General features: G+C 36.5%; 1 protein-coding gene across 1 annotated transcript in view; it reads left to right on the forward strand.

Moving 5' to 3' along the window:
- TAFA5 (TAFA chemokine like family member 5) overlaps positions 1-18,142 on the forward strand; it is a 311,006-nt gene extending 292,864 nt beyond the window's left edge. Inside the window, exon 5 of the mRNA XM_072868092.1 lies at positions 16,882-18,142. Coding sequence (XP_072724193.1) covers positions 16,882-16,890 — 9 coding nt within the window. The 3' untranslated portion in view covers positions 16,891-18,142. The remainder of the gene's footprint in view (positions 1-16,881) is intronic.
- Positions 18,143-24,597: the final 6,455 nt, after the last annotated feature.

Raw genomic sequence — 24,597 nt, forward strand, 5'->3', positions numbered from 1 at the left:
TACCATTAAGCAGCTAGGTCAGTATGGCAGATTCTTTTTAATACATATATCATAATTCATAGGACTGTCCTTTGTTTCTGATATTAGCATGACCACAGCTCCCACTAGTAACATAGACCTGCATATGGAATGCTTTTACTTTCATTTTTTGCTAAATAAGATATTTGAGCAAAATGAAATTTCACCAGTATCTGTTGGGGGGTTTTGGGGTTTTTTTATACAACATGAATGTTAAAAACAGTCTTGCCATGGAGGAAGTGCTGTTCAAAACCACAGATAAATTTTTGGTACATCTGCTGCCCTCGATAGCTACTCACTCACAGTGGAAATGCCTTAAATTTCACCTTCCTTCTTTCCAAGAGGAAAATAAATGAATAGATGTGTCTCTGAAACTAGGAGGAAGGGGGTTGAAAGCAGGACAATAGGTTTTAGGTTTGGGCTTTTTTCCTTGTTAAGATTTTTTTAAGCTTCTCTTAGTGGTCAGTCAGTCATGCACCTTTTATACCTTTAATTTTTCATAAGGAGTTACATGATTTCCATTTACTTCCCTGGGATCAAAACAAGACTATGAAGTTGAGATGTGCTGATGCAGTGGCTGGAGTGAGAGTCATTTCAGGATCATAGGTTGTCTCGGTCACCTCCTGTCTCTCCTGTTGAGGGGGAATCTTTCATTTACTTCATGGGCATTAAACTGGTCAGTACTGGGCCCTAAATTAGCTTTAGAAATAAATTGGAGATTGACTGTGTTGTAATATGAGATAGGCCTCGGTGACAGGGAAAGCTGTGTGAAGCTGGAAGGTGCTATAAGAGGTGCTGTGCCACATATGAGCTCCCTTTCACGTCCCTGGGATGCACCACGGACAGGCAGTACTTTACTTCATGCACCTGTATGGGACAGAACAATACTTGCCTCCTTTTGGGCAGTATAGCCTGTTGTCGCTTGACGGCAACGGAGATGGAGCTGAGACTCCACTCTTCCCACCCATTTTTATGTGTTTGTTACAGGTAAGATGTGATAAAAAGCATCCATTTATGTCTCCTTGTATTTGGAGCTGAGGTGTGAGACAGCCTGCAGGTGTCATACAGGAGTAGCACATATCCTGTGCTATCCTGAGCAGTTTAAAAATTGCGTTGCAGAAAAGGTGTTTTAGACGCTACACCCAGTCCAAGGGAAAGAAGTAAATGTTGGGGGAATTTTAAAATGTAATTGTTTTAAAAGACAGAACAAGATTTCCATAAGAGGTTGCCAGCACCTCTTCTTACAGTCCCTTTCCCTTGTATTTTCAATTACTTATTTTTCATTACTACAGGTAATAGAGAACAAATGCTACAAAAATATATTATTCTTAGATCTAACAAATACCAGGATCATACTAGCAATAAGACAACAGTATGCATTAGTGGGTCATAAATGCAGTCCTCAGAGGGTATGATACATTTATGAAGGTTTCTGTCATTTTTCTGTCTTCGTGTTTCCAGAACATCTTGTAGAGCTTATTGAGAGCATCTGGTTGAGCTCTTTGAGAGCAGGTCTGACCTTAGGCATTCCAGTCAGTCCTGCATGCCTACAGTGTAGCTTTGCTATGAAAAACATCTGCAAAATTGCTTTGCTGATTTCCACTCTCTGTGTGCTTCAGCAATTCCAAATCAAGTTAACTTCATTAAGAAAATAAAACTAGGTCTCCCTCTGAATTCTTTCTTGGTGAGAAACATCTTTTGTGGAGACATCCTTCAAAGACAATGTGGAAGGTGAGACTGGTGAATGGTGAGGATGAAGAGATGTGCAGTAGGGTATCTGCTCCCCCATCACATGCAAAACCTGTCAGCATTCCTTGCTCCTAGGGTAGACATTCCTCTTGAATCTTGTGATGCTGTATTTGTCATATTTACACTGAAAGGCACCTGAGTGATATTTACTGAGTAAATATTCTATTGCGCTACAGCATTCAAAACATTCAGGATCGTTTTCAAAAGCACTTCAGGTGCACAGGGGCTAGAACCCATTCAGCTTTATTCACTCTGACTTCCTTTTCGCAATTCCTGAGGAATATAGCCCATGGTCGGTACAGAGGTGAGTGCTTTCTAACAGTGAGGCCAAGTATGTGTATTTAAAATGGTTTTCAATAGATTTGATGTGGTGATTAAGGCACAAATGTTAATGGAAACAGATTATTGGAGGGAGCACACCAGGAAATAGGCTTTCGTGAACGGAACTATGCTTTACTTGAATCCTCTAGTGCAATATATTTGTGTATTTACTGTCCCTATTTTATTGATGAGGCTTAAATCCAAGACTGTGTTCAACAAATATCCTGCCTAGTATCTTTAGTTCTTGTGATTTTATAAACAACCTTTTTTTCCTGGTAAAGTTGCTTACAGGCATATCATTTTACTCCTGCACACACCCAGGGCTGTGGCTATTGTGGCAAAGCTGAGCAATTTAGTGCCTGTCTTATAGCTAAGTGTGTTTGATATCCACTAAGTGTGTATTCCCTCACTTAAGTCTGAACTGAGACTGATCCAGTACATATTGGTACTCTGGGCTTCTGCACAAAGCACTGAATCCAAAAGTAATTTCCTCAAAAACCAGAGCAGGAGAAGAATACACCAGCCACCTTTTTGTAACAATACCACAGAGGACTCAAAGTCAAAGCCAGAATCCAGTCCCTCAGGAGTTTTCGTGCAGTCTGAATGTCGTTTTGCAGGTTAACTGCCTGGGGACTAATAGTTCTGGGAACCTCTGGGTTTTTGGGCTGTCCAAACTTCTACCGAGTCAATTTATCAGAAGTCAGGTATTCTGTTGTACTTCTCCGTGTGCAGACTTTTGTCACATAGCACATGTAAGGCAGAAGGTTGTCGAAGATTGATTCTCTTCAAGGAAGTGGCTGATCTGCTGCAATTTATTCCTGTGTGAGGTAGTTCCCACAGCTGCCACCCTGCTTCGCTACTAGGAGCTGCGGTTCCTGGTGAAGAAAAGTAGGCAGGCATCCATGGTCACTGGAGCTTGTTCAGGTCCATTGACATTCAGTACACTAAGACATCTGCACATGGCATGCTGGGAGTAATGAATTGAACCCTTAGACTTAATGGTTAGACCTAATTAAAAATAGTTACTGATGAGGCAAGAAACTCGTGTTCTGTTCTTTTTTCAATGTAGGAATTGAAATCTACTTTGTCTCTAGTCTAGAGTTAAGGTAAGGGAGAACAAACACTAAACCTTTCTTGTTTTAGATGTACCACTGTGCAGCCAGGAACATTGCAAGGAGGAGGGAGAATGTGACACTACAACCTAGCACAGAGGATGTTCTTTTGAAGGAATCCTTAAAAAAAAGAGAAAAAAAGAAGAAAATACTTGAGTAGTTCTTTACACATCATCTGATTAAAAATAGACTTGAATCTGTGAACAGGTTGATATTGTGGTGTGAGACATCCACCAAAGAAGTACTAACCAGAACCTGCAGACTCACACAGTTCAGCTAAGTGCTTCTCTGATTTAATAAAATTTAATAACTCTGCTGTGCTAACAGCCATACTGCTTCCAGATACTGCACCTAAATATCTCCTTAGTCCCCTTATCTCTTTCTATAATTTAAAGTGTTACAGAAGTGTACACCTTATTGCCTCTTCAGGATCCCAGTGAATAACTTTCTTTCCAGTTTATAGGTGATAGCTGTGAACTATGTTTAAGGTAAAGTATAGCCATTAGCTGATGTTTTAGATATTAGAACAGACCAGATGCCTTATTTTCGATAGGAATTGAACTTTGAAATCTACAGTCTTTGTTCATACAGTTGATCAGTAATAAATCAAAAGCTTTTTATTATAGATATTAAACAGCAGAAATTTAATCAACAAGTAAATAATTACATTTATTTGGCAAAAGGACCAAGGAGCATTTATTTTAATTATTTGTCATTTTGTAAGCCTTAAGGACTTAGTCAAGAGTTCCGTTTATCCTTCTTACCTTTAGATTGAAACACTTCTTTCCCCTAACTCACAAACTTGCCAGACAGAAGTGTTCTGCCACACTTTTCACTTTAGGACACTATATGTTATATTTTCTATGAGCAGAATATCCTTTACAAAGATGTCTGGGAAATAAGCCAGTTATAATGGTCTCAGGAGAATCTGCAGGACTGCAGAAAAACAAAAAAGTATACTTGTATTTAAGTACATGAATGTCTCAAATTAGCACAGCAAATGGCAATTGACAGCTTTTGATGAATCTTGGCACTAATTTCAGATCAAACTATGTATAAGGCTTTAAATCAAAATGTATTTATCTCTTTGTTGACATTAATACAGATCTGAATCTGTAGCTTCTGAATTATGTCTACTTATAATCCATATCCTTTTTTTCCAAATTTTAGTGCTGTTTGTGTGGTTTTGGCCTATTGGACAACTGGATATCTCATAAGCGAGCAGAGCAGTGTCATTGCTAGGAATGATAGGATCATTTTCAAGTCACCTTGTTTGTTAATTTTGATGGCAAAGTGCTCAACTGCAGTTTATATGTGCTTGGCCATGGATGCCTGGTCCATCTTTGAGAAAGATGACCGCCAGCAAATATTGATTTTTTTTTTTCCCCTCCATCTGGAGTGAGCCCAAAGGGTTCCAGTTGTCAGAGTTCTGACTTACCACAGTGCCAGATTTTGAATGAAAATTCCCAGGAGTTTATTAGTGGAATATGCAGATACTCTACTATTTATGGAAGAACATTGGTGTAATCAAATATCAACATAAGCACACCTCTAAATGGAAAATCATGGTGAAAAGGTCTTCTGTTACCCATTGATATAGCTGTTCTCCATTTTGAAAGTCTGTATGAAGAACAAGTACCACAGGTTAATTAAGCATACTTTATCAGAGTAAATTTGAAGACTTGACAGTGCATATATTGTAAAAAAGTGAACCCTCCTCACCGCTACTCTTTAGTCAGATAGTGTGCCAGTGTGGAGTTTTCAAATGGGAATCGAGAATATTCAGGAATAATTTCAAACTCTCCTTACCCAAATGTTAAATGAACAAAGAATCAAAGCAATAACTAATAATATTTGTTAAAACTTGGAATTCTCACTGCCTTTTTACATTGAAGTGTTTCAATATTTTTAATTTTGGAATCCAAAAGAAACTTTTTAATTGCATCACATTATTTCTCATTTTCATTACTCTTGTGACATTGTTTTATGGCATATCAGTAGCAATTATAATGTGTTTCATTCCTACTGATGTGTAATAATGGGATGTATTGATCAAAACAATTTTTAGGTATGCATTTATTTTGTGATTGTCTTATTTTTAAATTATTAGGGCTTAATGCTACTTAACACTGATTAAAACATCTAGATCAAAGTGTCCCCTGTCTGTGCTGTACTGAAAAGAAGCTAAGCATCAAATGTACTAATTAGAAAAGCAGCTGTTTTCCTATTAATATCTTAGCTTGAAATATTTTTTTTCTAGGAAAATGAAATCATCATCTTATCTTTAGAAGTTGCATAGCATACAGTTGTTTATTAAAAACAAACAAACAAACAAACCCAACAAGGAACATGTTTTTTTTAAATATAAAAAAAAATTAATGTGACATCCAGATTCATTCCTCTATATAAGGTGCTTACCAGTTATATGACTTCAGAAACTACTTACTGTTAGCCTTCTCCACAATCAATGGAGAGACATAGGTCTCTCCAAAAGGTAAGGTTTCATTTCATTTACATGATAAAAGCAATTGTATTTTTTCCTCAAAGACTGTCAGGCTATATATTTTTAGAGCATTTGATATGATTTACGTATTCTAACTGGAGGCACCTAAATAAGATAACCAAGATATGTGTACATAGTTGCAGTATGCGCTGAAAAAAACTGTATTGCTACCTCAAAAAGTCTGTTTTTCCATAAAAAGTGTCCTTGACTAACAAAATCCTAAATTAGGCTTTTAGATGCCCAAAGGTCAATGGACAATTATTAGAGCCCATGTTTTTCTTTTTCAGATAGAAGTATTATATAGTTTCACTGCAGCACAAACAGATAACACTGTGACACTGAAAATAAGACATCCCAGTCAGTTCTAACTAACAAATGATGCTAATTATTTAAGTAATAAATGTCAGAATTAATAGTATATACTCATAATAGCATATCTTATTACACAGTATTAATCCTGGGATGCAAAATGAAAAAGTAATTGATTCACTTTAAAATGAAAGTTTGCCTTTCTGAAATACCATTTTTTTCTTAAGCAAAATTATTCAAAAGAATTTTTGCATGTTCTTGCACCTATTGAGTCTAGCAGTGATAAAATGCTTTATGAACATATTTGATCATTGGGCGTAGAGGAGAGTTGCAGCTAAGCCTTACAAACAGATGTGACTGCTGGGGCAAATTTTATGCTTGTACCTTGCAAGGCTGTCTTTCAATAGCACTTTCCTGCCTATGTTGTCATTCCCACAGTGGTCCCTGTGAATCTTACAGAATCTATGGAACACACCCACATTGTCTCCACAGAGCAGATTTCCTCTCCTACCTAAAAAAAAGAAAAAAATTTGCTTCTTTTTTCCATTTCTGTTTAATTAGCAAAAGCAGGCCAATGTCAGAGAAACACAAACTATTCCTTGTTGATTAACCCTGATACAGTGACATCTCCAAGAAACTCATAGCCTAAGCCAAGGCCTATTCTGAGGAGAATATACGGGTCTCCTATCTGACAGCAGAAACTCAAACCATATGATGTCATTTGTGCGTTAGTCCTGTTCTATAAGGCATGTAATTCCTGACCTCAAAGGAAAGATTGATCATGTCTTCTTCCATCTGATATTTATGAAATGTTGCCTAGCATGTCTGGCAGAGTCAGTAATACATTTTCTTCTTTTTCTGTTTTGTCTCTTGTTTCTATAGCATCTGAGTTTTGTGTGATTTCTCATAAAACATTCTCAAGTTTCACCCACGCAGGCCATCTGGACTATAGTTAATATTTTAGGACCTATCCCCTTAACTTTGATGTACTTTCTTGTAACTGTTAAAACGTGGTGATATCTCTTCCTTCTGTCTTGAGAACCTCCCCCTCACAAACCCAGACATATCAGAGGAACCAAGGGCTTGATACTGCCAGCAGCTGAAGTCTTTCAAATCTCTTGTATATTTTTTCAAATCTGAGAAAATCTATGATGAGAAAAAGAAATCCGTGAATTCTCAGCAGCAAAATTCTTACCATAATGAAAAGAGTAAAGTCCTAAAGTATAAAATATTATATTAAAAATTCAGTTTCATGTTAGTGGTTCCTGGAGTTAGTTTGTTACATTAGATTATGAACTCAGAAATGGTACTGTGATGAACAGCACAGGTACTGTGTGATCCACCACATGGGATTCAGTAATGACATTGTCAATACTATATCTTGATCCCTTATCTTCACCTGAAGCTTATTTGCTTCTCAGGTTCATTGAATTTCATCTGGGTAACTGCTTTATGAACCAGCAAGGTCCGTTCTACGCCTACTATTAGAAGTGAGGAATGGAAATCTGCACTTTACTCTATTTTAATCCAGAAGAATCTCTTAAATAGCTCAGTCATTTTTGAAGTATTCTCAGGGTCTGATGTTACTATTTGTCATTCTTATAATGTGAAAACAAGCTTCAAAGATAACAAAGGTTGGATAAATGTTTCTAAGAAACAAATTGACAGCTCTCATAACACTTGTAATGACATGTGCTTTCAAAGATGCTTATATGTGATCCCATCCTCCTGAACTTCTAGGATTGTGTGATCACTGCAATGACATTTCTGTCTTAAGGATGGACCCACACAAATGTTTCATGGTCTGTCTCGTAGCCTTAGGTAACTGAACCATGATTACTTGCTTCTTAGGCACAGGGACTGATCACAAGATTGGTATCTTTTTCCTCTTCCCTGTTATCTGTGTGAATCAATCCAGAGGAAATGCTCAGTCACAAGAATATGGTTTGGGCAGTGATGCATGTGGAGTTATACTAGGGTCTAGAGGGTCACTCATGACCAAATGAGGCCCACTGAGTCACAAGCAGGAGCTGGTTGGGACTCTTCAGCTTGAGAAAAGTGAATAAGGGCAGAATTCAGTTCCTTGAACTCATGTGTCCAGGGCAGCCTAGATGCTCCAAGAGTCTAAGATGTGTTCAGGAGCACAAACGTATGACACAAGGCCTTTTGAAGCAGTATCTGGAGATCAGGAGAGATGCCCAAGGATGTCCCACAGGCACTAAGCATCTATGTTTAGGAAGAATTGAACTCTAGATTTTGTTGATCCTGACTGAGATCGCACTTAATCATTACATATAGATACCTACATTTAGGTCTCATAACCTCTGAATTTGACCCAAGGAGATCATAATAATGGGGAGTTGAAGGGCTGTCATGGGGCTGACACTGGGCTAGGAATCCCTAAAATCTGATTGAGAAAGGGTATACAAGGTAGGGGATTCACCACAGTTTTATGAGAGGCACATGAAATGAAATAAGGTGATAAGTTTCTCTAAGGCTGACATCTTTGTGTGTTCAGAGAAGATCAAATTCAATTCCTCTCCTTCTCTCCCGAAGTTGTATTGCAGCTGCTTTTATATAGTTCTGTCCTTTGTGTGTGTAAAATTTATTGTAAATTATGGAAAATCTCTTGACATTTGCCACAGTTTATTTTTCCTCTTTTGTTGTTTGTTTTCAGTCTACTGGAGAAATCTGATCACCACAGCACTGCTTGCCAAAATATCACAGGAACGGGGTAGGGAGAGTAATGGTGATCTTGCCAAAGAATTTAGATCCAATATGCTGCACAGTGTACAGAGCACTCTGCCTCTGGTAGACAGTGGCACACTGGTTGGTTTTTGAACTACTGCATTGTATGCATCCCTAGTTTGTGTTAGGTTTAAATATATTTGCACTGTTAATCAGAATGCTACACAATATAATGCATTTAGGTGTCTGCTTTGCCACTAAGGGATTAAAAATGTTTTAATTGGCTAGTTTGGGATAATGATCCTTAAATTCCCTGTCTCATCCTTCTTCACTGCTTTGCCATAGTCATGCAAAACTGGAGGATGAGCATAGATGTACAAAAGGATATTTTAGTCAGGATTATAAGAATGTATCACAAAAGAAACATGATGTATTTTCTGAAAGGAAGTACAAGAGGACTTGAAAGTCTGCAAAGGTGTATGGATATGTTGTCATTAAACAGAGGATCAACATATATTGCTGTATGCAAAATCCTCTACTGTCAATTTTTCCCTTACCTTGTTGAGAAATATCCTCCCCAAATCTTGAATAAAATACTTTGTTAACTCACTACATTTTCCCCTATCCTTTCAGAATGTTTATGGTTGAATGAAGGATTGAAGGATCTCTAAAAAACCTTGTTTTAAATCTGATACAAGACAGGAACGTTGACTTTTTCAGGAATATACATTTCACTTCCCTGAAGAACCTCACTGTTTCTGTGGTGAGGTGTTTCAGGGAGAGATTTTTCACATTCTGTAATGTGTCTTTGAGGCCAGGAACTAAATCTCATAAACCTGTTAACAAGGATGTAACAATCTGTTAGGCTGGGAATTTTTGGTTTTGCACTGAAAGTGAGTAGAATCAAGGTTTAAAAAGCTGAACTGATTTGTGTTGATACATGCCTGTGTTGTTTTGCATGTACGTATTAGAGGACTATCTAAGAGCAATTCTGTTTTAGAAAATTTTACCTTTAGAAAATGTACCCTTCTTTGGAGTGGGCATAAGGACTAAGAGCAGTTGTGGCCTTTCTTCTATTTACGTGTCCACATACATGTGAACTTTGTTGAAGACCACACTTGCTTTTCTGTGTTTGCAGTGGATGCCTGTATGTTATTTCTACAGAATAATGCTATGTATGTTCTTGCTTTTGTTTTCAAACAGGGCTATGAGAGAATAAAAACCCTCCTGCATTCTTCTTACCTGACCTACATATATATATTCCTCCTCTACTCCCACTCCCCACAGTTGTCCACTTACTACTACTTTCTCCTCAAGTCATAGACAAAGGTTAAGCAGAGTAATTTTAAATACCGACATTTATTTCCCATACACAACATATTTTTAAAGATTGCTTGTTAAAAATCATCTACTGTGCTACATTGCTTTCTGGACTGATGCGAAACATGACTGCTTTCTTAAGCAATAAATTTTCAGATGGAATACATAAAGCAGACATAGTATCTCGCTGGTGAACACTGACTATTCAGTTCCTTCACTAGCAATGGAACTTGCCATTTAAAGCTCATGCTTTGTAAGTCAGAATTATCTCTTTTAATGGATGAAATATCCTAAATGTTCCATCAAAAACATGTTGCATTTTTGATGTATTATTCATTTAAGTTTAACTATTTTCACAATCAGTCTTAGGAAATCACTATTCCAATTTTTATTGTGAGTGTGAGACTAACCTTGCTCCAGACCAGCTGCCTGTCAATCAGATGTCACTCACAGATGCCCCTGAACAATCTTCTCCTCTAATTAGAGAAGAAAAAGTAACAGTTTAGATTTGACTGTGGACTTCAGCGCTGGCTGATGTGGGTTGTTGGGTTTTTTTTCTTTTTTTCCATTAAGAAGACTAGTAAACTTTAACTACAGGCAAGGCTGTTTTTTAAACTTTATAAATAAAACTCACATCGCCCTCTTCGTGAGAAATTCTTCTGTTGTGGCAATACAAGCATTATTTTATGGAAGATCATTATATTTAATAGATTTTTATTAGCACGCAGAAATATTTAAGGCATTTTTTTCACACAAAGGTTTAATGTAATTAAGGTTATGTCTTTGTTACGATTTGTTAATCTATAAACAGTATGCTTTCAATATAGGTATATAGGTATGAATATTCAGAATTCAGTATACATTAAGATACTGCATTTCAATAAAAATAGATTCTAAGATGCATTGGTGATTTACTCTGAACCTGTCTCCTACCTTAGAGAAAAGTCTCAGGAATGCTAAATCCAGGTTATTTTTTTCAGTACCCTGAGGAAAGCCCCTGGGTATTCTTATACACCTTCAATAGTGCTAATGTTACAGTTGCTTTTATTTGAAGAGTAAAAGGGAGGCAGAGAAGTAGTCATTTTTCAAGTTTACAATTCCATGTCAGTTACAAATCTTAGTTTTACCTGCTACTAAGCTTCATATAGGTGCAAGCCTCTAACCATTTTAAAAGAGCAAAAAGAAATCAGATACAATTGGGTTACTTGCTGAAGGCCTTTAGCTAGAGTTATTTTAAGTGTGTTTGTTTTTCATCCAGCACGAGAGGTGAAAACACACTGTTTTGCATTGTTACACCTTAAAAGATGTGTGATCCTCTTCATCATTTCCTCTTTCTATCCACGTTGCTTCAAGGAGCTGGCTTTAGACTTTCACGGGGGGCAGAATGAGACCTGTCTGTCTCTTTTGTTACCCTCAATAGCTCCAAATGCTACTCCAGACAAAAATCCCCCATGATCACCGTTGTGCTCAAGGGCTTTGAATGTTCTGAGCACAGATATTCTTGCTGCTGTGTCTTCTGCCACCTCCGTTGCTTTTCCTTAGCATATGTTCAGATGCTGCAAAGCAAGCTTGCATTATTATATATGCCTAAGGCTGAGCTCTTAAACACGGGTCACCTACAAGACCCAGGGTCAAATGTATTTCAGCTGGGTTACAACACTTGGTTCTAACATTTTCATTCATCATAAGGATTATCTAATAATAAGAACAGTCCCACTGCCTTTATTAGTATTGCTCATGAAGTAATGGGCAATTCAGTAGAAGGAAGGAGTGTATGATCTGACCCAGCACATTCCAAGATGTTGTAAGTTCAAAAAAGGTAATATGAGATAAACAGGATTTTAACAGAAAAGGAAATTAATAATCAAGATGTTAGTCCTGGCAGATGGTCAAGGGAAGCTGAGAAGATACGGCTAAGAGTGTTATTTAAGGGGAAATGGCACTTTTTGGTTTTAGTTCTGGACAGATTGTTGATATTAAAATAATTTTTATTGGAAAAAAAATCTCATTTGTAAAGAGTCTCAGAGTTGGAATAAATACTTCTTTTTATGTCTGACTTGAATAGTAGAAGAGAAAAAAACCAAACAGTGGGTGTTAAAGAAAAGGCATGTTCTCCTAGAAGGTGGCCTTTTCATAATTGGATTCTGCTATCTGTAACTCATGAATGCTAGTTTGTTGGAGTGCAACAAAGGAAAGCATACCTTTATATACACTACCTAATACGCTAGGCTGCATTTTATAAACATTCACCCACAAGCACAGACACTAGATTTGGCCAATCTTATTATTCCTAGTTCTGCAGGTATTACAGTTTGAACTCTGAAGATGTCCTTCCTGTGGCTAGCTCAGTGAGACAGAATACAGCACTAAGGATAGTAGCTTCCATGCTTCTTTTTCTTATTCCTAATCGCCACAGACACTTTAAAGTTAGATTAACTTGTCTTTTTCTGAAGACTAAGCAGTTCAATTTGCATATATGAACAGCATGGAGAGAGGAAGAAGAAGGGAGGAAAACAGAATACATTTTCAGGAGGGACTATGGGAGTTCTCATAAATGCAACAGGTCATTGCTGATGCTTAGATCCTCACCAGAAATTTACATTTTTATTCCCGTAAAGCATGAGGTATCTTGCAAGGCAGTGCAAGGTTTTCCTTGGGCATTTTAATGCTTTTATATCTGTCTTTCTGCATTATACATGCTTAGCTATTCAGGGACCTAGAACAGTCAGCTGCAGAAGCAGAGGGGAAAGATGTGTTGTTTATCTGACTCGCAGTCAGTTGGTTAAAGGTTTGGAACTGTTTCCATTATGAGTAGATTTGTGAGACAGAGACTGGCCCAACCTATATCCATCTCTGTGAATTATCTTTGTGCAAAATATTGTGGGGTTTCGGGTTTTTTTGTATAATAGTACAAGAAGAAAAAAAATACAAACCAAAACCAAAAGCCATTTACACTGATGGGTGCTATATAGAATCCCAAGACTTACAGAGGCATTTTTAAGACTGTAGTTAAAAGTGTAAAATACACAGTTTAGACAAGTAGTTCAGCTGATAGGCAACACTGAAACCTCTTTAATATGACCAATAACTTTGTAGGCATCCAGAAAATTTTCAGAAATCAGTGCTGGAAATATGATACAGAGTTGTCATTGCAGAGCGCCAATATAACTTCAACAGGCAGTCATGTAAAAGCATTTGGCTACTGTAGCAAAAATAATGACTTTGTTTCACTCTGACTTTCATTTTTATTCTAAAAATACAGAGTGGAAACCAGATGAAACTGCTAAAGCTTTACCAGGCTTGACATGGAATTGTTGGTATTTATGTGGATTCCATTTAAAATAAAAAGTCAGGCCAGACATGCTTGAAACTCAGTCCTGACTCTGAAAATATTTGCCAGTTACAGTCAGCCTGACTCAATTTTCTGGTTTCTGATGAGAAAGTCAAACATTTAGTCACTAAATTAAATCCTAGATACTACGCAGAAAGACAGACAGGTTTTTGGGTGGGTTTCTTTTGGTGGAAAACCTGTGTAAGTCAGCAAAGCACCACATGTTCCTATCTTCTCAAGGTGACTTGCGTAACTTGCTTCCTTTGTCTTTGACCATAGGAATGAACCAATGAATTATTTTTTTTTATGTGCCATTAGGGCACAGTTGGAGATAAGCTGTCCCTTATTCTACTCCCTCCACAGTAAGACAAATCAATTGGACTGTGTTATAATTGCTCTAATAAACCAAACATTCTCAGGACATATTCAAGCCATCCAAGAACTATAATAAGATATATATGGTCATATGAAATGTATTGTTTCTTATGCTTTGGATTATCTATTAATATGAGGTCAGGAAAATGATTTTTCCTCTTAAGCAGAATTCTGTGGAGCACACAGGAGCTTCGGTTTCCACCATGTAAACAGTCAGATAATGTACAGTAGTATTTTAATCTCTGGTACTAGATGCCCACTCAATATCTCAAAGTTGAACAAGCTGAATAGTTCTCCAAACTTACAGCCAGAACATCTGGCTCCTTCAGAAGGAAGCAGAACCTGTTGTCTAAAGCACTGGGGAGAAATTCTGACTTCACTGAAGTCATTGACAAACAGACTTGTGCAATGGTACCTAGAACTGACATGAGTCCTGTGTAGAGATGGACAGAAAAGAAAATCTTATACTACATGATTGGTACCCAGGCTCTCTTTAATTTGATGCTGCTGCAAATTTCCTAAGTGAAGGGAAAAAAGGAACAAAACAATGCCAACACACCTTTCCCAACTTTAAAGCAGTTTTGTTTATGTAGTTATTGAGTTTACAGTTTTCATTGCAATTTATTGACCTACTAGAAATTCTAGAAATTGCTGCCAAACAGTCATCAAGAGCACCATTTTCCTTTAAACTTGCCTGTCAGGGATGTGGTACTTTTCATGGTTTGAACTATTAGTATAAATAATAAACAAGTCCTTTTTATGGTCATTTTGAAAATCCCTCTTTTCTCTTGCTTGATCTGTCTGGTTCTCTGGGGAGTGATTAATTTAACTGTAATGAGGAATGAAAGGGGAAAAAACAGGAGGTGGGAGGGTAGATGTGCATTCTCTTCCTCTTCTCTGGACTCTTCATGCTCTCTCCTATCCTCTCTCTCCTTTTTGTCTGTTGTTCCTATTACCTATCTTACTTTTTTTTTTTTCATACCTTCATTAATAACTGATGTTTAAACTTCCCTGGCTAACCTATGCCTTTTTTGTCCCCTCTCATTCCATTTTCTCCTGTCATTGTCCAAAGTTGTAAATTCACCTCCTGTTCTCTAATCTGTTCCTCTTCTTGTCATTACTTTATTTCAAGCCTGCTCTCTGCCCTGCCTCAGCATTTTTTTAATGCATAATTGTCTCCCCTCTTCTCTCCTTCTTTTAAAGTGTTGAAACCATATTCACGCAGCAGGGATGAGACACAAAGTGGAGACAGGGATAGCAAGTCAGGAAGGAAGCTTTTATATCCAATAAAATGACAAAGCAGCAGGTATCTACAAATGAATGTGGTTATACCTGAATTCTCTCTCCATCCTGGGAAAAATATGGTAGAGAAGCACACTATGAAAACACTGAACACACAGTCCATCAGCAGTTTACGCTGTTGCTTTTAGCTTTGGGCCATTCCAGCGTAATTCAGGAAAGATGGAGCTAAGTCAGCCTAATTCTTAATACAATAGTAGTTTACTTTCAGACCTAATAAACCACAAATCTTTTGCTTTGTGTCTCACTGCCTAAAAGGTATTACTACCTTAAAAGTTGTGTTCTTTTCTAATGGGAAGAAAAATAGGGGGCATAGTGGAAACCCCAAGAAAGCGTATAAAGGGGAAACAGAACAATTAATAGAAGCAAAACTTTAAAATAATTTATCTTGCTTAATGTATATTTAAAAAGGGGAATATACCACAATAATCAACCAGGTTTTTTGCCTTCAGCCTGTCTGAGGCCATGTGGTTTGGAGATCTGATCACTAGTCCGAAAAGAAAAGGCTGTTTTCAAGATTTCTGGGGTGTTTTTTCCTGGAAAAGGTGAGAGGACAAAAGCAGAAATCTATGACATACACTTTATGCCTTATAAGGAAAGTATTCATCTTTCTATCTGTCTGTCTATCTATCTATCTATCTACATACATACATATATAGAGAGATCAATATGTTTCAAGCTGTCACTAAATTGATTTGGAGGCAGGTATTTCTTTCATTTATTGTTCTGAGGGTTAGGTTAAAAACTCTAAATTTAATACACGGCTTGAACCAAGTGAATTGGATTTTCTTATTTGTTTTGCTCTTTCACATTCACTGTTCAGTATTTTCTGGAGTTATGCATGGTATTTCCATCAGTAATAACAGTTCTGACTATTTGGAGACAGAACAATGCCAAAGCAGAAGATAGTGTTTGAACATTCAAACAGCATTTTGTAACAATCATGCTTGCTTAATACAGCTCAAAACATTGTGTCTTGTACAGTATCTGTGTAATTTTGAAACCATTTCTAAACTGATATTTTTGGTAAGCATGAGTAGCTGGCTCCGTATTGTATAAATCAGTCATTACTTTCTTGTTTGTGTTTGTGCTGTCTTCCAGTACTCTTGTTTTCTTTAATAGTGTGAACTTTGGTTTTGTTTCTATTTCAAACCACTGCTTCCATTTCATTTTCTTTTAAACAGGTTCATTGGGCAGTCCTTTTCCCATTTTCATTCTTTTTTTTTTCCTGCTGTATGACTAAACCAATTTTCTGATTAAATTGACTCTTAATACACATTATTTACATTAATTTGCACTTGTAGTAGCATCGCTAGAGGGCAGTATTGATTAAATTAGGCGCACTCTAGTGCTCTTTGGAAACTTAAAGGCAGAAAAGCCTCCAGTATAAACATCCTTGCATTTTTAGTAAACGGTCATGGCTTTCATGTCCATTTTTCATCATATCCTATACGTAAAAAGTAATAGTCATCTTAATCGCCATGTGTATTAGGTATTGTTATATGTAACTTTAATGCAGGTAAAATAACTTTCTTTGATATTTTTATGAAAACGAATGTGCATGGAGCTTGGTAGAAAGTAGATGGCATTGAAGTTATTGTAAATTATCATTTATATTCATGAAGTTATTAGAAATAATGATTAAAGTGTTAATTTTTTTATAATAAATAAAAAAATTTGTTTTGTTCATCTGTTGTTTCTCAGGGAAAATGTTTGCCGTGAAAAATAAATGTCTTCTAATTCATTAACTGTCTTCTTGAAAAATCTCAGTACAGTATATTTTAAAATAATGGACAGCAAAGATAACCAGGATTGTAAATTCAGACACTGACTCATTTGTTCTTATTGATTTACAGGTCTCCTGACAAATGCAGCAACACAGAATCCTCGTAGGAGTGGTTTAGGCTCTGTGTGAGCTACTTAACTTAGTCAAGTTTCACTGCTGTGGATCATCATCCGTTATATGTCATCAACTCAACTGTCTGTTTCTCTGTATCTCATGAATGACAGCATAATTCCTCTACATTATGAGCTAAAGTTTGTTCTACCATACTAAGGATCACTGGACTAAGGAATATAGAAAAAGAGATATGCTTGGGCATTAGCAATACAAAAAAGTTAATGGTTAACGTTTCATCTGCGTTATACACCACTGCTGGACTTGCTGTTACCTACATGTTTTAATCCGAAGAGTCTGCTACAATGAAGAGTATCATCCCAATCAGCCTTAGAGAAGACTGTTTTGCCTATGGGAGGACACTGAGGTGCAAAAGAGAAACTCTTCTTGTGCCCTAAACTGTCTGAATTACTTTTATTTTCTTATACTTTCAGTATATACAATAGACCAAAGAGCAAAATCTATTTTAAAGTGGACACAATCTCACTGTTAACAGAGTTATGTCATTAAATTGTAGGAGGTCTCCACAAAGACATGAGTCCAGCTTTCACAAAGCCAAGATGTTGTGGTCCAGCAACATCTGGAACTGCAGTATGAAACTGCAGTTTTTATGGAAAGCTGCAGTAAAAACTAACCCAGAGACCTACTCTTGAAACGCCACGTTCGAGAGAATATAATGGAGCACTGAGAGAAAACGACCTATGTTTGAAAAACTCGGACAAAAAAACCACAAACTGTCTACACGGCACCTTTATTCCTCTGTACTTAGATTGACTTTCTCGTACTAAAATCATTTTCAGTTTTAACCAGTTAAACATGCCTCTTCTACAGTTCCATTTTTGATAGTTAAAGTTGGATAATACAGTATTTGCAAAGAGCATGTTTGGTCATCTGTGGCCTATGTCTCATCTGATACACCATTTAGCACCAGAAAGCAAATTAAAGAGAAAACAAAAGTAACACTTGTTTGAAAGAGATCATTAAATGTATTTTGAAAAGCCTAAAGTTATATATTTAACAGTTTTTATATGTTGTATATTTGTAGAAAATCCTATTTAACAATTAACGTGATAACTCTGACAGTCATGACAAGTGGTTCAGAGTTAAGTTGTGTTTTATTACTTCAGTTGTCTCTGAAGTGACTGGTGTCGTTTGCTTTCTTCCATTGGGACATTCTGGATGTAAAGCATGACCAGAGAGGACTGTGTAGAAAAAGCAAAGAATAATGTTGTTTATATTACATAAATGCATTCAACCATTGCACTGTTGGAAGGCATTTTTTATTTTTATTTTATTTTTATTTTTTGTCTTTATGTACTGATAAAAATAGAGTTTAAAATATTTTACTCATTGCTCTTCATAGCAAGGTTTGTTTTTCTTTCTTTCTTTCTTTCTTTCTTTCTTTCTTTCTTTCTTTCTTTCTTTCTTTCTTTCTTTCTCTCTCCCTGTCGCTCTCTCTCTCCTTCTCTCCCCCTACTTTTATGTAAGGGTCAGTTTGAAGCCTGTTCCTTGATCTCATTTTCAGTGTTTTACCTCATTGTTAGAAAGCCCACTTTTTTGGCATTATTGGTTAGTGAAAATTTAGCAAAGACAGCATAGATGAGGGGGAAATTATGATAAACAGAGAAACAAACAAGACCTTGTTCCCTTTTACGGTACCTTTCGGTATGTAAGTTTGGTACATATTGGTATGATGCAATCAACAAGGGAGCTTAATTTCTTCCTTGCAAATGTATTGTGGTTTCAAGTATACTACCTAATACTCCAATTAACTTTTAGTGTTATGCTAGTTCTATTCTACTAAAGAAAAATATATAGAGGTTGTTCAAGTGACCATAGATGAAAGGTACAAAAATGAAAAGTTGATCAAAGAAATGTTTTTAAAGCCTGCTCTAATATTGAGGCTATTTTAATGCAGAGGTTTCAGGAAACACAAACTATAGATCATGATGTCTTCAAGTAAAATAAATATATACAAAATTCTTATTTAATCTTAGGATTTTGACCAGTGTCAAAGTAGCAATTAAAGCCCAGCCACTTGAAAAGTGTTATGGACTGACTGCACTATAAATGAGCAATGTCAGGTTTAACATGTCATGCAATAAATGATGGTAAATACATTTACTGTACATGTAGACCTCCAGAGCCAGATCCCTCACTCTACCAACTCTCTGTTTTGATTTATTTTAAAGGGAGTGTAGTAGCCTTATTTAGTAAACACAGAACAATTAAAGATGTTACATCATTTTTGTTGCTTCACAGTATTCAGTTTTGTGTTGGTTCAGCTAAATTATGAAAAATAAAGAAAATCCTTTTATAAGTGAGACTTTTGTTCCCTGAGCATGACATCACCAAAGGAATTTCACCAGATGTAAGTAAGGTGGTGGCAGAGAGAGGAAGACTTAGCGACGGAATGGGAAATTGAGGACATGGGTTGTGTTTTGAAATTGAAGTTTTACCCTTCCCTTTTCAGGTGTTGGGTACCTTCATTCTGGTATGCTCAGTTATAGATCAGATTAAGGTAATTTATTTTCTGGAACCAGATCCCACTAGAGGATCTAAGAATAGACATCTGAAATCGTTACATCTAAAATCATACCTTCCAATCAGTTCTGAATATGCAAGTTTATGTCTTTGTTTTCTGGGTTATTTAAATGCTCAACAAATGTAGATGTACATCGTTTATAAGGTCTACTCTGGACAAGAAGTATCAAAGACAAAAGATTCTGATTATTCAACAGAGATGAATTCTAGTTGCTGAGTCTCCTGTGTACAACAGACAGCTCAAGGCACTTAAAATATGTTTTGTACTTTTCTCTCCTCCCCCAAAATGTACAGTTTCAAACAAACAAAATATACTGGCTGCCTTTGTCACTGTGAATTACTACTCTAAGAGCAGTGGTGAAATGTTTCTCTCTCAGGAACAATGTTTTCAGAATATTGTGAACTTCTAATTTTACAAAACTAAGTTACATAAAAAGATTGTTTGTTTCTGAAAGTATTTTATGTGCCTCTTCCAAAGCAAAATTTGAATCACAGAGGGGAATGTCTTATTTGAATGCTATTAAATATCCTTCATTTCTCAGCTTGCAAACAAGTAACTTTTTCAAAACACACTTCAAAGGGAACAGAAGAACACAGAAAAACACATAATAGACTAATAAAAACAACCTCTAGAAATGCAGTAAACCTGTAAACATTTTTTGAAAAAAGCTTCTCTTTAGCTTTCTGTTAGCCCAGGCAAGGACAGATGTAACTACTGCTTTAAACATCTGGGATATCAAATGAAGCAAATATTAACACACTATAGTAATCAATGTGACACATCATTCACCAATTTCATAATTATGCTTTTAGCCTTTTTTTTTTTTTTTGCCAATTCATTTCTTCTCTGCAGTAGCTCAGGTTTTATGCCTGTGGTATCCTCAATCATTCACTTGTTTACTGAAACTGTACCAACATGCTGTTGCATAAATCTTTAACCCAGGGACTTACTATCTAATATAGCCTATTCATCACAATCGTGAGTACTAATTAGAGTTTCCAGAAGAAAATAAAGAATTCAGCACTGTGTCTGAAGACCCTATATGGCTATGAGGAACAGCTGAACTAGAAAGTGGTAAATTGATTGGTTGACAGGAAAATTACAGCATGGACTGCCTGTGCCACTGAACTAGTGGAAAGAAAAAAGCACAAGCCAACACTCCAACACTGGGTGTAGACACAAGAAGCCAAAAAAAAAAAAAAAAAAAGAAAAGAAGAATTGAAATATTTGTTCAAGGGGAAAAACACAGAACCAGTTTGCATCACATAAACCTACATATAAGCAGTATCTTTCCCGATTAAAAAAATACAGATGGCAGCATTTGCTTTAAAACCTCTTTGTATGATTTATATTAAGAATAACATATACATGAGTAACAACCAAAGACCAGGAATGGCTTGACTAGGGGTATTGCGTACATCTACAGAAGCAGTCACTTCTCCCATTAAAGGGACAAAGGCAGAGGTGACAGGAAAATGGAAGTGTTTGGCACATAACTTTCCAAGATTTAAAACTGTTTCCGATGAAAGATTGGATCAATAAGATGTAGAATAACATTTTCTATGAGGCTTGGAATGGACCTAGTGAAGACAGGGTTAGAACCACCATGAAATAGTGGAAAATAGCCCCAGTTTCTGATTCCCAAGGCAACCTTTAGCAGAACAGGCTTTGTCAGAGAATTCCTCTAGTGGTGAGAATCCTTGGAAGGTAAAGACCCTCTAACTGCCATACTGCTTCCCAGGGAGCACTGGCAGCAAGTTTCCATTGCTAAGGCTTGTAAGAGCCACTCTCCGTCAGCATAAATTATATTAGCCTGCAGACCAGCTTGTTTTTCAAGCAACTTCAAGATGGGCTAAGGGTAAAATGATTTCCAGGTACTTTTATTCCTCCTGCTCCAAACATGCAGAAAACACTTCCCAGACATCCCAATAATGGCAGTAATTTTGTGGCTGGAACTGGGTAATGATTCTCTGAGGAGAAGGATTAATGCAAATGAAAGTGATTTGCCACCTTTCTAGTGAAAATGATAAAGGCCTGAAGAAGGTGGTGCATATACTTAATACAAAGAAAAGAAGTAACTTGTGCTTTTTTTCTTCTTCTTCTTTCAGGTATATTTTATAAATGATGCTTTTTTATTTATCCCACCCCCTTCAAAGAGAATTGATGTCAATGGAATGTGGGAACTGTTAAAGCAGTTCAGCCAAGTGCTTCCTCTTGGTTGATGCCATGTGTTAACTGGAATCTTTTAAAAATTACTGGGTTCTTCAGGTGGCAAAATATATCATAGACCTTCCTGAAGTTAAGTTTCTTCTGATCTTCCACTTACTGTTTGGTGTATGCTTCACACCTTGGAAGAATACAGTCTTTATATATATTTTTGCCTTACGTAATTACAGAAGTTACAACTAAATAATTAATTTTTGATTCTTTTTTCTAATTTTTTTTTCTAACATCACAGAATTGATGCTACATTGAAGCAACGAATCTCAGACTGGTCTTAGGCAAATAAGGATGGACAGAAAACATCTGATTTCAAGCTGGGGCTTGAATAAAGAAAGGAAGCCAAGAAGGAAACTGAAAAGAAAACAAGACAAGAGAAAACTAAAGATTTTTCATTTCAGAGTATTTAGTATTTAATAAGTGCTTTTTAGTATTTAATAAGTGCTAGGGGAGCCAAAAGGAGTAAAATTTGAAACAGGGAAATAAGAAAGCAAATATTATTTTAACTGCAGAAATGAGAATTTTACTGATAATATGATTGTCTTCTTTTGAGATATAAATTCCATTACAATTTGAGACCTATGGGTAATATGTAAAAGGTAATTCTGTCACCAATTAAAAATAAACTAAAAAATAGGAGAAAAGTGGAAGTAAGTGACAATAAGCCAGAATACACAGTGACTAATAATGAGCTATTCTGTGGGAGGATCGACTCACGTTCCTGTACTGCTTTTGACTATGAATGAAATCTGAACACTGAGATTGCATGATTTGTTAGTATCAGTAAATTACAGAGATTAGTGAAGATATGGGAGGCATACAAAGATCTGCAAAGACAAAATGGGCCACAAAATATTTCAAAAAATGGAAAACCGAAAATCAGGAGTTTCAGTTTGTCATTTCTTATTCCAGAAAAGCCATTATGGCCTCAGTTATGGAAAACTTTAGGACATATGTGAAAAAGGGAAAGATTTATTTCATTCTACTCGATACTGATATTAATGTTGGTTTCAAGCTGCTCAGTGCCTAGGTCAAGTCACTGATTTCATACACTAAACCTATGTTAGCTATGCCTTTTCAGAGCGCAACCAAGCCATTGGAGGACTCCTAGGATACATATTTATAGTCACAAGGCACAAGGTGCTAGGGGCACTGATGTCCTCCACAGCTGCCTTGGGCAGACCATGACCACAATTTTCTAGTTTTGATATTGCCAATATTCGGCTAGTGAAAGTGATGTTAAACCACCCTACTGTGCTGCACTGATCCAAAATGACCTGTGCAAATGAACAGAGTTGATTAGCATGTAATAAAAAGCAATTTTTCTAAAAATATAATTCAATAACATGCAAAGAACAGCTGAAGTAAAAAACATAAAGGTTGTTTAATGTATAAAAAACCTAAAATGGCAAAAAAATGTAGTAAAGGGAAAAAAGAAAAGTTCTGTAAAGAACTTTCAGAACAACCATGAAAAATTTTAATAGTAGAAACTTCGAAGTGTCTATGTTGGGAGCATAGGGTCTGATATAATCAAAGGAACAATGTAAGCATGTGCAGAGAGCAATTTACATTAGCTAAGGATCCTGAGCACTACCTCAAAGAGTGGTTTAAATCACCATGACCAAATGTCTGTCTTCATTGCATAGGAAGAATCCTATGTATATTGCTATACATTCAAGGAGAGAGACAGGTGGTTTAGTATAGGTTCTTACATAGGCATAAAAATACGTCAGCCACCTAAGGCAGAGACTATTATGACAGGAAATGTTGACATCAGCTGTCATCCGAAATTACTTTCTGAGTTGTGAAGGTTGGCGGTAGCAACCTGAGCCAGTTGTTAATGTACAAAAACATTGCACAAAACAGGAGCTCACAGAGCCTCAATGGCAGTAAAGAGGGCCTTGCCATCACAATGACTAATGCAAATGCAAGGGTAATATATTTACTCCTGTCTGTAGGGTAATATATTTACTCCTGTACATGCAGAACATATCTGCATGGATAGATGAAAACAAGTGTGGGCTACTTCTGTCCACACTCCCCAGCCATTTCTACACAAATGTATTTAAGCAGCCTCCAGAGCAGAAATGCAGCATAGACTACAACTTTTCTACATATTCATCTGATTGATATGCTATTAGCAAAGAATAAAAAAGTATAGTGAGGCTTGAATAAAATTATGTTTAATTTGACACAAGTTACAATTCTTCCTCAATGAAGCCGTGTAGCACTTGGTTTTCACCACAGACAGATTTGTTTCTTCCCAGAATTTTGAAGAGAGCAACATGACAGTGATAATGTAACTTCCAGCCCATGCAAAGCAAATCAAATGAGGGTGAGCTCTGGAAGGACAGGAATTCTAGCTGAGTAAATAACAAAGACCTTGCTTTGCATGGGAAACCAACACTCACAAAAATGATAAAAAATCACAAATAATTGTAATGCCACCCAAGCTCCTTGTTATCTCATTCTTACTCAAACTATTACAATCATAGGGGAATCTGCAATATAATATACTTAATAGGACTTAGAATTCCATGCAATCATGTGCTTGTTTTCATTTTAATAATTTTTAAAAGCTGATCGGACATGTCAGGCTCCCCTTCTCCAAAAAAAAAAGAAGACAACAGGGGTCCATTTACTCTACTAGGAAAGAGGAATGCAGAGAATACAGGCTGCACATTACTATGTTCCAGGTACTTCTCACTACATGGAGACTCCAGAGACAGCAGGACAAATGTGGGAAGAGTAGAAAGCTTTGCCTCAGAACAATTGAACCTCATGGCAGGGAAAAAATCTATTTAAGGGCCTGAAGCCAGAAGCTTTGCAGATGAATTAATCAACTAACCATCCAACCAGTCAAGAAAAACCTGCAAGGACAGGGGATATGTACAGCATTTAAGGGCATTA

The sequence above is a fragment of the Ciconia boyciana genome, chromosome 1 (assembly GCF_034638445.1).
Source record: "Ciconia boyciana chromosome 1, ASM3463844v1, whole genome shotgun sequence".
Taxonomy (NCBI): Eukaryota; Metazoa; Chordata; class Aves; order Ciconiiformes; family Ciconiidae; genus Ciconia; species Ciconia boyciana.